The 14978-nt window shown below is 39.8% G+C and overlaps 1 protein-coding gene across 2 annotated transcripts in view; it reads left to right on the forward strand.

Moving 5' to 3' along the window:
• The window catches only part of cdh8 (cadherin 8), a 125070-nt gene that overhangs the window by 92503 nt on the left and 17589 nt on the right, over positions 1-14978 (forward strand). For both annotated transcript variants that reach the window (XM_026937736.3, XM_026937737.3), the window contains 3 exons: positions 1428-1595; positions 1677-1864; positions 7823-8067. In XM_026937736.3, coding sequence (XP_026793537.3) covers positions 1428-1595; positions 1677-1864; positions 7823-8067 — 601 coding nt within the window. The remainder of the gene's footprint in view (positions 1-1427; positions 1596-1676; positions 1865-7822; positions 8068-14978) is intronic.

Raw genomic sequence — 14978 nt, forward strand, 5'->3', positions numbered from 1 at the left:
TAACGATCTACTTCTCCCATTACAAGTTCTTTTTACAAAGTCCAAATCCCGACTGAACCCTCCAGAGCCGGAGCGGAATCGATGTCTATCTGCTCTGTATACCTTTCAAAATAGGATTGACCCAGACGGCCAATTATCTCAATGATTTCCTTTTAGTCCATTTTTTCCCTCCTCACTTGTCCTTTTTTTTTTTTTACTTCCACTAACAAGTTTCTAGCTCGATGATCTGCAGGGGTTCTGGGTAATTCCTCCTCACGTTCATGATGAGATATGTGCAGGTTTAACGTGAACAGGATCGTTTATAAAGCAGGACCTAAAAATCAGCTCTAATATTTCAGCGAGTTCATTACCAATTGTTTTATTTCATTATTTATTAAAAGCTGATGCAATTTTATGTTTCTGGCTGCAAGAAATCCTCACTTAAATCCACTGAAGGTCATGTTAGCAAAAGCGTTTTATTTATTTCTTCTCAAATTGTTCCTGTTTTCCAAACGGTAACTCATCCACTGTTAATTGTCATCTCTGGATTGTGATTGGTCAGAAGGTGTTGATGAATTTTCTAGAACAGCAGCTCTGACAGTAGTGCAGGTTTGTATTAATGCGCTTGGTCAATATGTTATTGTTTCTATAGTAACAGCTGAATCAGCTAATAAAAGAGATTTAAAAAATGGGTGTAATCACTGATATGGTGACATTTTCCATAAGGAAGTATGTGTTTATGTAACATGTATGGAAGGAGTCTCCAGTGTCAGAGTTTTGTAAGAGTCAGAGGTAAAGCTGTAACTTTAATTTTTTTTTTCTTTTTTCATTTTATTAGCTTCATGTGAGAGAATAAAGAGAGGCTGGTGAGGGAACAACGTTCCACAACATTAAATGTAACTATAAAAAGATAAAGTATGAAGTGTCTTTCTTTATTACATAAAACTAGCAATGTGAGTATTTTACTACAGCTATACAACACATTTTTTTATAACTGGTAAAATAAAAACACATAAAAACATAATGATGTAGAACGAAAATCTACAGTCCTGAATTTTAAAATAACCGAAACAATTTGAGGCAAATAGATTTGCAAAGATTAACAAAATACAAACTGGACCTTCTTCCTGCTTCTGTATTATTAAGTTAACTTGCTAGTTCAGCTTAGCTCGCTAGCAGGGTATGTAACTGAGCAAACAGAAGTGTGGCTGTGTTTAGTAATGTGAAAAAGCTGCTCCTAGCTCAGGATCCATCCTCAGGTAAGCTGATAAACTACAGAACATTAGCGAATAAAGAAATGTCACGTTCACAGGGTGCTAAAAGTTATGCTGTAATAACAAGACGACCTGATGAGGCTACATTTTGGTTGAAATGAGATTAATAGCTTTAAAGGGTGTCACTACTAATCATTTAATTTAAACTTTTTCTTTTTTTATTTCTGATTCCAGCAATCATTAAAGTCGCCCTGGCCGGGATGGATCGAGAGATGAGGGAGGATTATCTGGTGGTCATTCAGGCTAAAGACATGGGAGGTCACATGGGGGGATTATCCGGGACCACCACGGTCACCGTCACGCTGACGGACGTTAACGACAACCCGCCCAAATTTTCAAAAGGTAAAAAGATCCACCGCCATATTCAGTGGAGTTCGATAAAAACGTCCAGTTTGGATTAAATATCATGCCTTTGTGTCGTAGGCTCGTACGAGTTCACCATCGCCGAAGACCTCGGCATCGGAAAACCCGGCGGACGAGTGAAAGCCAACGACCGGGACATCGGAGAAAACGCAAAATCGACGTACAGCATCATAGCAGGAGACGAGAAGGACGTGTTCGAGATCGTGACTGACTCTCAGACTCAAGAGGGAATCCTCACTCTGAAAAAGGTAAGAATTTCATTCCTGTTACTCTGGAAAAACAACAACAACAACAACAACAACAACACGAGTGTACTGTAATGTCAAATGTTTCTATTTACGTAGCTTCAGTCTAAAATGCAGTCACTGAAATGTATCTTACGACAAATTATCTATAAACCAAAACCATCTCAGAATATGTTTCAAGGGTTTATACTCCAGTGACATTGAAGTCTTGAATCTGATTGGTCAGAAGGTGTTGTTTCTATAGTAACAGCTCACATGGACTTGTATAGTAGACGCTCCACATAATCACTGATAGAGTTTCCAGCGTCAGCGCAGATCACAGGTTCGTATGAACGCTCCACATAAACAGATTTAAAAAACATGTGCGGTCGCTGATATGGTGAAGTTTTCTGTAAAGAGACGTGTTTATGTAACAGTTATGGAAGGAGTCTCCAGTGTCAGCGCTTTGTAACAGTCAGAGGTAAAGCTGTAACGTTAGGTTTTCTGACATTTTCAGGACAGAGGAGGTTTTTTTGTCTGATTGACTTCAAGAGAGAGAAGAAAGAGAGGCTGGTGAGGGAACGAGTGTTTATAGCTGCTGTAACGTAAGTGACAACAGGAACTAACTAGATTTCATAACAGATGTGAAAGTAAGCGCTTTTTATGGAATTTAATCTGAATCTGGAGAAGTGAAGGTTTTTTTGTATTCATACACAATCAAAGCTGCAATGTTGTTGTTTTTTTGTACAGAGCCACAACTTCTTATTTCTGAAAAAAAAAAAAAATTATAAAGAATTAATTCAGAACTTCATTAGCTAGGTTTCTTGCTGAAAAATTCATGAAAGATTTGATAAAAAATGTACTTAATATTCATATAAATGTTTATTCGAGTTCTACAAGTGCCCTTAGACTTCCATTATACGTCGTCCCATTAATGTCTGGCAAGGACGTCCTTTAAATGTCCTCAGGGCCAAAAGTGTCCTTCGTTAGTTCTCTATTTTATCCCACAACGCCTCACATCAACGCCACCTCACTGGAACTCATCAAATGTAAATTATTATTCCAGTAATATAGTTTCAGAAATTTCTAGTAAGTGTCTTTGTGGAACAAAAGCGTATCAGTCGTCATCTAATATTCTCCAACACACACGTTATTTGTGTTCGGAATACTCTTGTGCAAACAGCGTTCACGTTTAATATGCACATAATCTCCATATTCAGTTTGCTTGAATATCAAAGAGCAGGCGGCGTGTCTAATAAACCGCCGCATGTTTCACTCATGTTACTCGCTCACAAATTATACACAGAGACGGCGCTGGGAAGGAGATGTCCTTGAGAGATAAGAGCACTTCATCGCCCTCTAATCTGCAGCAAGGGCCTCTGCATTTACATACAATGGCTTTTCCATATGCAGATCCTCCGAGTATTTAAAATCGCAAAGTACAAACAGAATTCTGCTGCAGCAGGTCGTGTACGTCAGAACGCTCGACTTCTGCAAGCACAGGTTCTAGACTCTGCTCGAGACAAACGCTTTCATCTACATGCTTAATTTTATTCTCTAGATTATTAATGTGTATTGATGAGTGCAAAAGTTTGCATCCCCCATAGTTGCAGGGTGAAAGATTTTAAAATAGAGGTTTTTCTACGAACACAGAATTGCAGGATGTTCAAAATGAAACATGAGTTCAGAAACAGAGATGTTAACTAACTAACCAACTGACTAACTAACTAACTAACTAACTAACTTAATAAGAAAATACATCCATTTTTTTCAGTTAAACTTCACATGTGCCATTTGTTGTGTTTTTCTTTCTTGCTTGCTTTCTTTCTTTCTTTCTACTAAAGCACTATTGCTAAATGTTTTTCTAATTCGAGTTGACTTCACTTGATTTTGTTACGTTTCTTATGTTTTATTATCTTCAATAGTTATATAGTTTAATCTTGATGCCATACAAGTTACTTCTTTTAGCCGTCATGTCGGGAATGAAACACTGGAATGAAAAACTATAATTTGTCAAAACTTGCTGTTGTGTAAGGGGAATAAAACATTCTGTGTCATGCTGCTATAGTAAAATAATAAAGGACAGAGTGGTCTCATGAAGTGGCGTTACTGTTACCGGCCCATTCGATTATTTTCCTATAACAGCACCTCACTATGTGTTTTATTCCTCTTACACCACAGTAGTTTGTCAAAAATGCACACAAAACTAGTCTGAATGAGCGCATTAATATAATCTGCTCTACTGTCAGAGCTGCTGTTGTAGAAACTTCTGACCAATCAGAATCCAGAATTCAGCAGCGCTGTGCTGTAAGTCTGTACTCAGAGGTCAGCAGGAAAAGATGGAAAGAAAGACAGCGGCTCGTTTGTGTGACATTTCGGAAGAGATTTTTTCTGTTAGTCTCCGTGACACTGCTCTCGGCTCGGAATGTGTCGCCTGCATCACTAATCGTATGATGGATGGCACCTTGTGAGAGCGAGACAAACAACATCCTCCTCACCTTCAGACTCATGTGGAGCTCAGGGGAGACGAGCAGAGAGACGAGTGGAGAAACATCTCCTGTTTTCATCCCTGTTTAGCTTCTGCATTTGCTCCTTGACTGTGGTTGGTCTGAATGCAGGAGATATTAAAAGTTAAAAGGAACGATTTAATCTGAATCACTGAACTTTGATTAAAAACAAACCTCCAAAAATCCAAGTATCTCAAATTACAAAGCATTTAATCAATGATTAAATCCTCTTGTTATGTTTTATCCTATTGGACAAGGGACCAGGGACTGTCACTTTATATTTAATAGCAATAAACTGTAAGTTTTAGTCTAAATATGTCAAAATAAATAATTGTGACAAAAACAGAGCCTCGAAGCTCCACTCAGGGATCCTACTGATCCTCGTTTAACAATTTTATTTTACTTCAAGGAGGAGAAACTTTTTTAAACAGGGACCTCACTGTTTTTTTATTCAATGGATCTGGTTAGTTTCTTCATTTCAGACTGATTTATGTATTTTCTGGTCTGGAAATTAGCTCCGCCCCCAACCCGAACAGAGTCGTGCAGTTTTAGCCCCACCCCTTTTCCTAAAAAGGCAAATCCCAAGGCTTTTTGGTTTTATGCAGGTGCTGGGTCGGGGGATGAGGTACGGTTGAGGTACACACACAGTAGAGGCTGCTAAAAAAAGACAAACTGCTGCTTTAAATTTGGAGTGGAAGTTGTTATGCAGCATGGTTTGGCGTTTGAGATGTGTGAGCTTCAATCTCCTGCCCCCTCCAGGCTGATCCAATCACGCACTCTAACTTATGTGCTGAAGAACAAAATGTCATACATGTGCTTCAGGACTCGAGCATGGAGTACAGCCTCCACACACTTTCACACACTCCAGACACTTCAGCATCATCCAGAGGAAAAAAAAATCGATATGAAAAAAGCAAGCGGTGGTTGTGTGGAATGATGTGGGTCAAGTGACAGCCGTATTTAGCTCCCTCATAGAGGCGTAATGAAATAATGCACCAGGAGTACGGCTGACTCGCTGTGTCGGATCAAAAGGCATGTATTATTATTGAAGAATAGCAGGCCGTGATGCTACTTTCCCCAAATGGAATGGTGGCACAGAGCACAGGGGCTTGTTGAAACGCTCCGAAAATGTGCTAAACTGCACAATCAAGCATCTTCCTGCTGTAGGAAATACAATAATGTGTCTCTTAGTCATCACTTTCAGAGGTAAGAAAGGAAAAAGATGAAGGAAACTGCTGCGTCGCAGAGTGCGCATATTTTACCCGAGCTCAGTTTGGTCAACAAACCATTTTTCACATGAGGGCAGGACGGATAAACGCCGGAGGGGTTTCACAGCTATCCTCGTAAAATACTCTCACCACTTACTCTCACCACCCCGAAGATGATTATTCCTCCTGTAACGGCACATCCGGAAGTGCTTTATTCCTCTTACACTGCAGCAATTTTTCAACAATTACAATTTTATTCATTAAAGGATGACATGAAATTTTTATCCATTTAATGTCGCAGAACATTGGCAAAACAAGTGAGTTCCTGTTGTCACTTACGTTATAGCAGCTATAAACAGTCATTCCCTCATCAGCCTCTCTTTTTCTATCTCTCAAAATTAATAAGACAAAAAAAACACCATGTCATGTTACAGATAAACCACAAAGCGTAAACTCCTCTGTCCTGAAGATGTTAAAGTTACAGCTTTACCTCTGACTGAAACAAAGCGCTGACACCGGAGACTCCTTCCATAAAAGTTAAATAAAAGTGACCATATTGATATCAGTGATTACACACTTTTTTAAAATCTGTTTATGTGGAGCGTCTGCAATACAAGTCCCTTTGTTACTATGGAAACGATAACGTATTAGAACAAGCTCATTAATATAAACCTGATTTGCAGTTGGTGAGTGCTGATGTTATAGAAAATATAGAAAATTATTCAACACATTCTGACCAATCACAATCCAGAATTCAACATGGCACTTTATGCACTCAGCTTAGCGTCTCTAATTAACAACAAAAAAAAAAACAATAATTCATAGTTCCACAACATTAAATGTAAATGGGTGAACGAACCAAAATGCTGATATTAGTGGCTCCATTTCTCTCCAAATCGGTTATATCGGTAATAATTAAGATGAAACTGAGATATAATGGAAATTCAAAAGGAACAATTCAACCACATAAAAGAAATGTGCACAAACAGCACAGCGTTGGTGTCTCAGGTTTAGCTACGAGGCTTATGTAGCTAACAAGTAACGAAAGCTCACAGCCTGTTGAAAGTAAAATAAATTAATCAAAACTCTTCAAACGTACAACTACATTTTTAAACTTTAGGCCACGCCCCCTTCCTGGCTCTGATACTGGAGCGAAAGGACACCAATCCAAGCTTGAAGAGTCTGTGCTATGAGTCTTTTAGCTCTTTTAGCTGATTGAACGATGTGAATGTGATGATTTTGACAAATTATAGCTAATAGCATCCATTACTTGGTAGCTACATAACCTCATAGCTCCAGAGCCAAACACGTCTTGACTGATTGAGTATGTTTTCTGTAAAGGGAACACTGTGCACTTCATTTTTCAGCTGATGTGTTCTTTCAAAAATCCAGAGAGACAGTCTGAGTCTGTGAGGCAGAGCGTTTAGTGGAAATTAAAGCACCTGCTGTAAATTCTTCATTGTGCTTTGACCGAGATACATATATATATATGTGTGTGTGTGTGTGTGTGTGTGTGTCCTGCGTCTGAGTGTCTGAGTTTAACTCTCAGTATAAATCCCACTTATGGAGTGGAGCAGTGGCTCGAACCCATTATTCCTGTATTATAGCAGAGATCAGAGGTGATCCGGGATACGAGCGTGCCAGTCTGATGTTTTACATGTTGCGAATACTGAGGAGGCTGTAAATAAATAAATAAATAAATAAATAAATAAATAAAAATAAAAACAGGCTCCTGCTCCTTTCATCACATTGAGGAATATTCATCTGTTCTGATAATCATTGCAAATCATCAGCAAATTGCTTTTAGGTGCTGCTTCTCCATTGGCTGGCTGCCTCGGAGAACACATTAACCACGTTAACGTCATGGTATTGTGGGCCAGCGTAATTTTGTTTTCAGCAAGCACAAACATACAAATTATATTTTTGGTGATTGCTTAACAATTTGCAATGCGATTGCTGTGATTGCATTAGATTAACCTTATTTGCAGGCTCATCTAAATCCCAAACAGATGCCGTCTCACCGCACAAATTAATAACACTTCCTACGCTTCAGGTGAGCGCGCCGTTATTGCCGCTAAATAACATTTTTGTTGCTCTGCGTTATTGCGTTAGCGGCCGTGTCGTCCCTCATGCTGTGTATCAGCGTGACCTGTAGACCCTGTGAGTTTCCATCCATCACTGCTGCTGTACTCATTAGTGAAAACAGATTTCTCTCTCTTTCTCTCTCTCTCTCTCTCTCTGTGTGTTTTCTCTCCTTCACTTCTTAGGCTCTGGACTTCGAGAGTAAATACTTTTACAACCTGACAGTGGTGGCGACCAACATTCGGCCTTCAGCAACCGGAGCCCCGTTTATGGACCAAACGACCATCAAAATCATCGTAGAGGACGCAGACGAGCCTCCCGTCTTTACAAAGTCCACTTATGTGTTTGAAGTGCATGAAAACGCCGCCATTAACACCGTCGTTGGAACCGTTACAGCCCGAGACCAGGACGCTACACGCAGCCTCATCAGGTAAAGAACCTCCACTAATTGATTTCTCAATCCACTTCCTCAGTCCACATCCTCAGACCACATCCTCAGACCACTTCAGACCACATCCTCAGACCACATCCTCAGACCACTTCAGACCACTTCCTCAGTCCATTTCCTCAGTCCACTTCCTCATTCCACTTCCTCATTCCACTTCCTCATTCCACATCCTCAGATCACTTCATCAGACCACTTCCTCAGACCACTTCAGTCCATTTCCTCAGTCCACATCCTCAGACCACTTCAGTCCATTTCCTCAGTCCACATCCTCAGATCACTTCATCAGTCCATTTCCTCAGACCATTTCCTCAGTCCACTTCCTCAGACCACTTCCTCAGACCACTTCAGACCACTTCCTCAGTCCATTTCCTCAGTCCACATCCTCAGATCACTTCATCAGTCCATTTCCTCAGACCATTTCCTCAGTCCACTTCCTCAGACCACTTCCTCAGACCACTTCAGACCACTTCAGTCCATTTCCTCAGTCCACTTCATCAGTCAACTTCAGTCCAATTTCTTGTGTTATATGCAGCAATTTGACGGACACTTGGTCTTGATCCCTGACATTTGCGTGAGATCAAATTGTTATAAAAATTGTTAGTATTTGAAACATGAATCTTTCAACATACAAAATATATACAGTATTCAGTGTTTAGTTTCAATCAGGATTCTTTCTAATGTTCATCATTAAAGATAAAAAGAAAATGGAGGGATTTTAAACATGAATGCTTGAGATGTTCTTGAGGGTCTGAGGAAATGGGAAGAGAGCAAGGGAATTCTGGCACACTGTGATTTCCTGCTTTTCTTCCTGGAGTACTCTTCCATGAAAAAAATCACAAGGGCACCTTGCCTATAGGTTATATGTGCAATTTCTCTCAGTCCGGTGTTTCATTAACTCTCCAGTGAGTTGCCGTGTTTCAGGGACAACACTCAACAGGTTGTGTAATTACACTGGGAATTGGGAAAAGGAGAGAAATTGGGTGTTTTTTTTTTCTCTCAGAGTTCATCCAGAGTTTGCATCGTGATGATTGCCGTGTTTTTTAATTTATCCCGACGCAGGAAGTCGGACATGTCCTTATATGAAGGCGCAATTTAATGGTGGAAAACATCTGTCTGCTGCTGCTGTGTTCTCATTTTGGTGTTAATCGCTATGTAATAACACCAGAAACATGTTTTATCTCAATGGGAGTGAAAAGGAGAATGAGTTTTACAGCTAAGGGGTGGAACGGCACGATCGTCATCCTGTGCGATCGTCAAGCGCAGCGTACAATACTCCAGCGTTTTATCATTTAATCTCTATCCTCTGTTTCTGATGTTTTACACCACAGCACTGTTGAATTCTGGATTCTGATTGGTCAGAAGGTGCTGATTCATTTTCTATAAGAGCAGCTCAGGTTTATATTAATGTGCTCGTTCTTTATGATTTCCATAGTAACAGCTGATGATTTTCATTCACAGGGACTCGTACAGCGGACGCTTCACATAAACGGATTAAAAAACACATGTATTTGTTGATATGGTGACGTTTCCTATAAGGAGAGGTTTATTTAATATTTATCGAAGCGATTTGTAATGAAGTAAAGCTGTAACTTGAAGTTTTCTGACATCATCAGGACAGAGGAGTTTACACATTGTGGCTTTCGGTAACATGACAAGCTGCGATTTTTTTTTTTTTGTCTGTCTTATCTAAGTTTGCAACACTCGAGCAGTAGAGTTAAAAACTAGTTCCGGTTACATTTTACTCTCCTGAAGGTTTTTTTTTCGTATCCATACGCCATCAGACTCATAAATCTTTCCACTTGTAAATCTCTCAAAAAGCCAATTGTACAGATTTAGAACTTCAACCACTTTTTATTAAACAACTCATGAAAGTGATACAAAAATTTACATAAACATTTATTGATGGAATTTAACAGCTGCTGCTTAGGCTTCTGTTATGTCAGGTAGCCGTAAATAGATTGATATACATACATTATATATATATATATATATAAATAATCAGACTTCCAAATCACCTTCACACACACACACACACACACACACATCACTTTCCAGCAGAGGCAACAAATTTTCCTAGAAAAATCTTTGCGTATTTTTTTGGCTGATTTTGTCCTGTGTTTAAGAAGAAAAGAACAGAAAAGAAAAAACAAGCCCATCATGTATCTTGACAGTGTTAAACTACCTCTTGCATGCTTACGTTGTCTGCGTGAAAAGGTTTCTCGACGACGACGCTGATTGCATTTGCCAAGCGGCAACGTGTTCCATTGTGTCCGTGCACCGATTTTTTTATTTGTAAGATGAATTACTTCTATCCTGGGGCCATCAAGTAAATTATGTTTGGCAAAACCTGATCAAGCCCACTTCGGCTTCGAGAAATACATTATGTTTTCCAATATTTCACAGAGGCTGCGGGATCCTTAAGTGAATTTCAAGGCATAAAGTGGCAAAGTCACTTTCCCGCCCGACTACCGGCACAGATAATGTCATTTAAAGGTAAAAGGCACTTTGCAAATGGAAGAGCAGAAAAAAGAGAAGTGGCAGACTAACACATCCTTACGCCTTCAGTTTGGTTTGAGCATAGATTACCTTGTACTCCTTCAAATCAAATCAAATCAATCTCTCTCAGTCGCTCCCTCCTTCTCTGCTTTTTTTTTTCTCTAACTCCCCGTCTCTTTGATTTTTTTCTTTTTTTGGTTTGTTTTGTTTTGTCTCTCATACACTCACGACCTTCTTCCTTTTTTTTCCCCTCCATCTCCACAAAAAGCCCAAAGCTATACTTAATGCACTGAAGCGTAAGACATTGCAGGTAGACTCCGGTCGAAACAGAGCTGCATTTTCCTGTCGATTGTTTCGCTTGAAGCCGTGCAGACAGCAAATGCACTCTGGAGAAAAATAAATAAATAAATAAAGAATACAAAAAAAACCCTCTAAAAAAAACCCGAGTCCAATTTTTTAGCCAAGATTTTTATCAAGCTCTTATTGTTTTATCAGCAGAGCTTGTTTAACGTCCTCCTTCTGTCTCTCCTCACACACATGCAAGGTGATTCAGCTCATTAGGATTTGTTTCAAATTGACGGGACGTGTTTTAATATCTCGTCCTCGCTTATTTTGTAATGTTCGCATTTGGAAGCCTGCAGCAGTGTGGAATAAACTGTGCATCTGTGACCCTCCCAGCGGAATAACTGACCTAATAACAAAAGCAAACGACACACACTGCAAACCGCCAGCCACACACTCCACTCTGCTCCACTTCTGCCCTGGATTGAGAGATGTGCAGACAGAAAAATAACAACATGCAGCACTGATAATACTCTCATATCGCATGTAATTTGCTATAATGCACCAATTTCGCAGCTGCACTTAATGTCGTCCTCTCTGGAAATGAGAAGTTCATGATAAACTGATAGCATGATGGACAATTACCATCATATCGTTCCATATGCAAGCTGGATATCACCATAACGTGTACATCCCACTTTACAGTCCCATTGTTATCTCCAAAACCACTTAAATCACTTCAGTCACTGGATTACACTGTTAGAAAATGTAGAACTTTTAAGACTTCTTCGGTTGTCCCTTCGGGAACCCAACAGAGTTTTTAGGAGGTCCTTGAAGAAGCCTTGAAGAAAATATTTTTTTTTGAGAGTGCACCAAGTACCAAAAAGTTAAACTTCTGACAGGTTCTAGATATTAAGAAGAGTAATAATGAGGATAATAATCTGAGTCTGTACCACACACTTCCCCGGTTAATACATACACTCTTCAAATAAAGAGTTCTCCAGGGGTTCTTCAAGGGCTCAGTAGATAATTAAGGGTTCTTAGCTTCCCAGAAATATTGCACTAAGAACGTTTTGTTGTAGGATTCTACACAGAACCTTTAAGGTTTCCCCAGAAACCTACAACCAAGATATACAAAGTGTTGTTTTCTATAAATGGTTCATTGGATAATTAAAGAGTTTTTAGTTTCCAAAAAAGGATCTGTCATGTAATTCCCCCTCAGCATGCTCTGAACGTGTTTCCATGTCTTTTGTTTTGGTGTGATCACTGTCGCTGTTCGGATTCTCATCATGTCTCCGCCCCCTGCCTTGTCATTGGTGTATTGCTCTAGTGTTTCCCCTGTTTTCATTTACCTTCAGATTAGTTTGTCTATTTAAGCCCATCTGCTCCTTTGTGTCCTGGTTGCTCTGAAACACGGCGCAAGACTACGTCTCCCATCAGCCACGGCACACCCCATGGTCACGACACTCCCGTCACATGACAGCTTTACACCTGATTCACATTTATGTTAATTAGCACTAGTATTTAGTCGTTGTCTTGTGATTCGCGTCATGTTTATGTTGTTTAGCCTCACTGTTTCTTCTTCCTGTTTTGTAGTCTTTATGTTTCTTTATTTTCATTATAAATAAACGTATTCCTTCACTTGCATCCACCTCCTGCTACCAATTCCTGACGCTTTGTCGGATGGTGAAGTCTTATTGTGCCTTTTGACTTTGTCTTTTCCTACTTCCATGTTTCGAGTTTCCTGGTTTTGCCCCTTCCTGTATTCCCGGTTCTTGATTATGGATAATCACTGCGTTGTGTTGCCTGTTCTCAGAAATATGACAACGATCTTTGGACTGGCCTAAATAAACTAAAGCCAATCTCACATGATTGTATAGTGCCTCTTTACCTTTTCACTGCACATTACAGGGTCCTTTATAGAAGCGTTTATGAAAGGAAACACCTTGTTGTAGGACATAGTACCTTTAACAATTCTCCCAGAGTAACATCTAACTGTGTGTTAAGAGTGTAGGAAGTAAAAGAGCCAACAGACTGGAAAGTTATACTCATTTTATCCTCCTGAAACCCTGAAGAGTAAACTTATTTTAAGCATTTAGAAATGAAAAATGCATTTTTATCAGTGTAAAGAAATCTTATAGCATCAAACTAGGAACCTCCAACACCTTTGGACACCTTCAGAAGAAGAAACCTCTCCTGGATGACGGCGTATAGTGGGATTATAAAGCATTACAGTGTACAGGTGTAGAAGAGTAAAAGCACGCAGTACTGTGTGTGTTAAAAGGATGTTCAGTGTGAGCAGATTGTGAATAAGAGTCCTGGGATGAGCACAGGACAGTCTTTATGACTACAGCAGCAGCTCTTAGGTGCAAATCTACACTACTGGAGAAAGGGGAAGACTTGGGAATAATCTGTTTGGGAAGTGGAGATCTTTAGCATGTCATTGTGGGACCATCCAGAGGAGGAGGGCAACTACAGGAGCTACTCGTGGTCCTGTTCAAAAAGGGTTAGTGTAGGTTTAAAAATAAAGAAAAAAAGTGGTTGGGACCAATTATCCAACCATGGCGGTGACACATCCCCAGTGTCCTTATCCTCAGTTAAATCTAAACTCTTTAAAAACCTCTAAAAAACTCTCAGTCTGTTAATGAATGCTGCTGGAACCATTGAGGTTTTTCAGGGTGTAATTCAAACAGTGGACTCGACCTCTTTATATCAGTTCAGCATGAGTGTGATTTCATGACGAAATGCAGTGCAAAACATTTGTAAATATCCAAACTGTGTCCCTGCCAGTGTGTTCCTGTTCAGCCCTGCTGTACCATGCATTTATTAAACAGAATAAAGCACTGCCAATAACAACAACTACAATAATAATGATGAGGAGAAAAAAAAAGAAAAAAGAAGAGTGATAAAAAGCCACTAAGTGAGCCGGTCTCGTTGCAGATATTAAGCCTAATTAAGCATTTCGCTTCATCTTTAAAGACCTATTACTTTGCTTCGCTTTGTTTTCAGCCGTAGATAGCAGCAGCTCGGAGACGAGACCACTTTAATGGATTCGTTTAATCATGCAGTCTAGACTCGAGCTTTGAAATCTGACCTCCATCTCGCAATTAAACATGAGCGTGAGGCAGATTTTAGCACAAATGTGTGTAAGCTGGTGTTTAGCGATATTTACAAAGTTGACATGTGTCTGTTTTTTTTTTTACTTCCCCATCACTACCACCACCATCACCAAACACCCACCCACAGCCTGTCCTGATTTCTCCCACGGTACCATGTGTACTTTTGTCAGTTTGATTGACGTGTAGCAGAACATTTCAGGCTCTGTCTCTCGGTGATACGTGAAAACTGTCAGAGCCTGACTGAAAACCGCTCAGCCACCTGGAGAACGCTCCCAGGTGTGTGTGTGTGTGCGTGTGTGTGTGCGTGTGTGTGTCTGTGTGTGTCTGTGTGTGTTTGTGTGAGTTTTTCTTGACCGACACTTTCAGCCTCGAAGGGATCACAATGTCACGGTTAAGTGCACACACACTTACGTGATGATATATCAGTGTAATAACGCACCGTGATGATTAAATCTGAAACATCATTAGCGTTCAGTGATAGCAGCTTTACCAAAAAAGCATGAGATCCAGATGATTAATAAAAATCTTCACCATGAACTGTGGCCACGTCATCACTGAAGAGCTGATTAACAGCTGTGAATTAAAAGAATTCTCCAAAAATTAACGTATTGTGATACTCAGACATCGTGATACACTATGACGTATCATATCGTGATATTTGTTTTGCTAACAAAGCAGCATTGTTCCACATCACCATGAGAACATCACCGTCTTTCTCACATGGTGTCAGATGGATAATATTCTTATGGTTTTTTAAAAAAATTACATTAACTGTATCATTTCCGACACCATTATGGAAAATAAACCCTGAATCAAATCTTTTAAAGAGGAATAATTGGTGGTTAGCTAGCTTAAAGACACGCCCACAACTCCCTTGCCTCACCCACTTGGAGACGTTTCCATATATGGACTCAAAGACTCAGCTACATTTCCTCCTATGGTCTTTACTTATGGACTCAAAGACACGTCAAATGTTTGGTTTTTAAGCCACGCCCA

Source organism: Pangasianodon hypophthalmus, chromosome 25 (assembly GCF_027358585.1).
Source record: "Pangasianodon hypophthalmus isolate fPanHyp1 chromosome 25, fPanHyp1.pri, whole genome shotgun sequence".
Classification (NCBI taxonomy): domain Eukaryota; kingdom Metazoa; phylum Chordata; class Actinopteri; order Siluriformes; family Pangasiidae; genus Pangasianodon; species Pangasianodon hypophthalmus.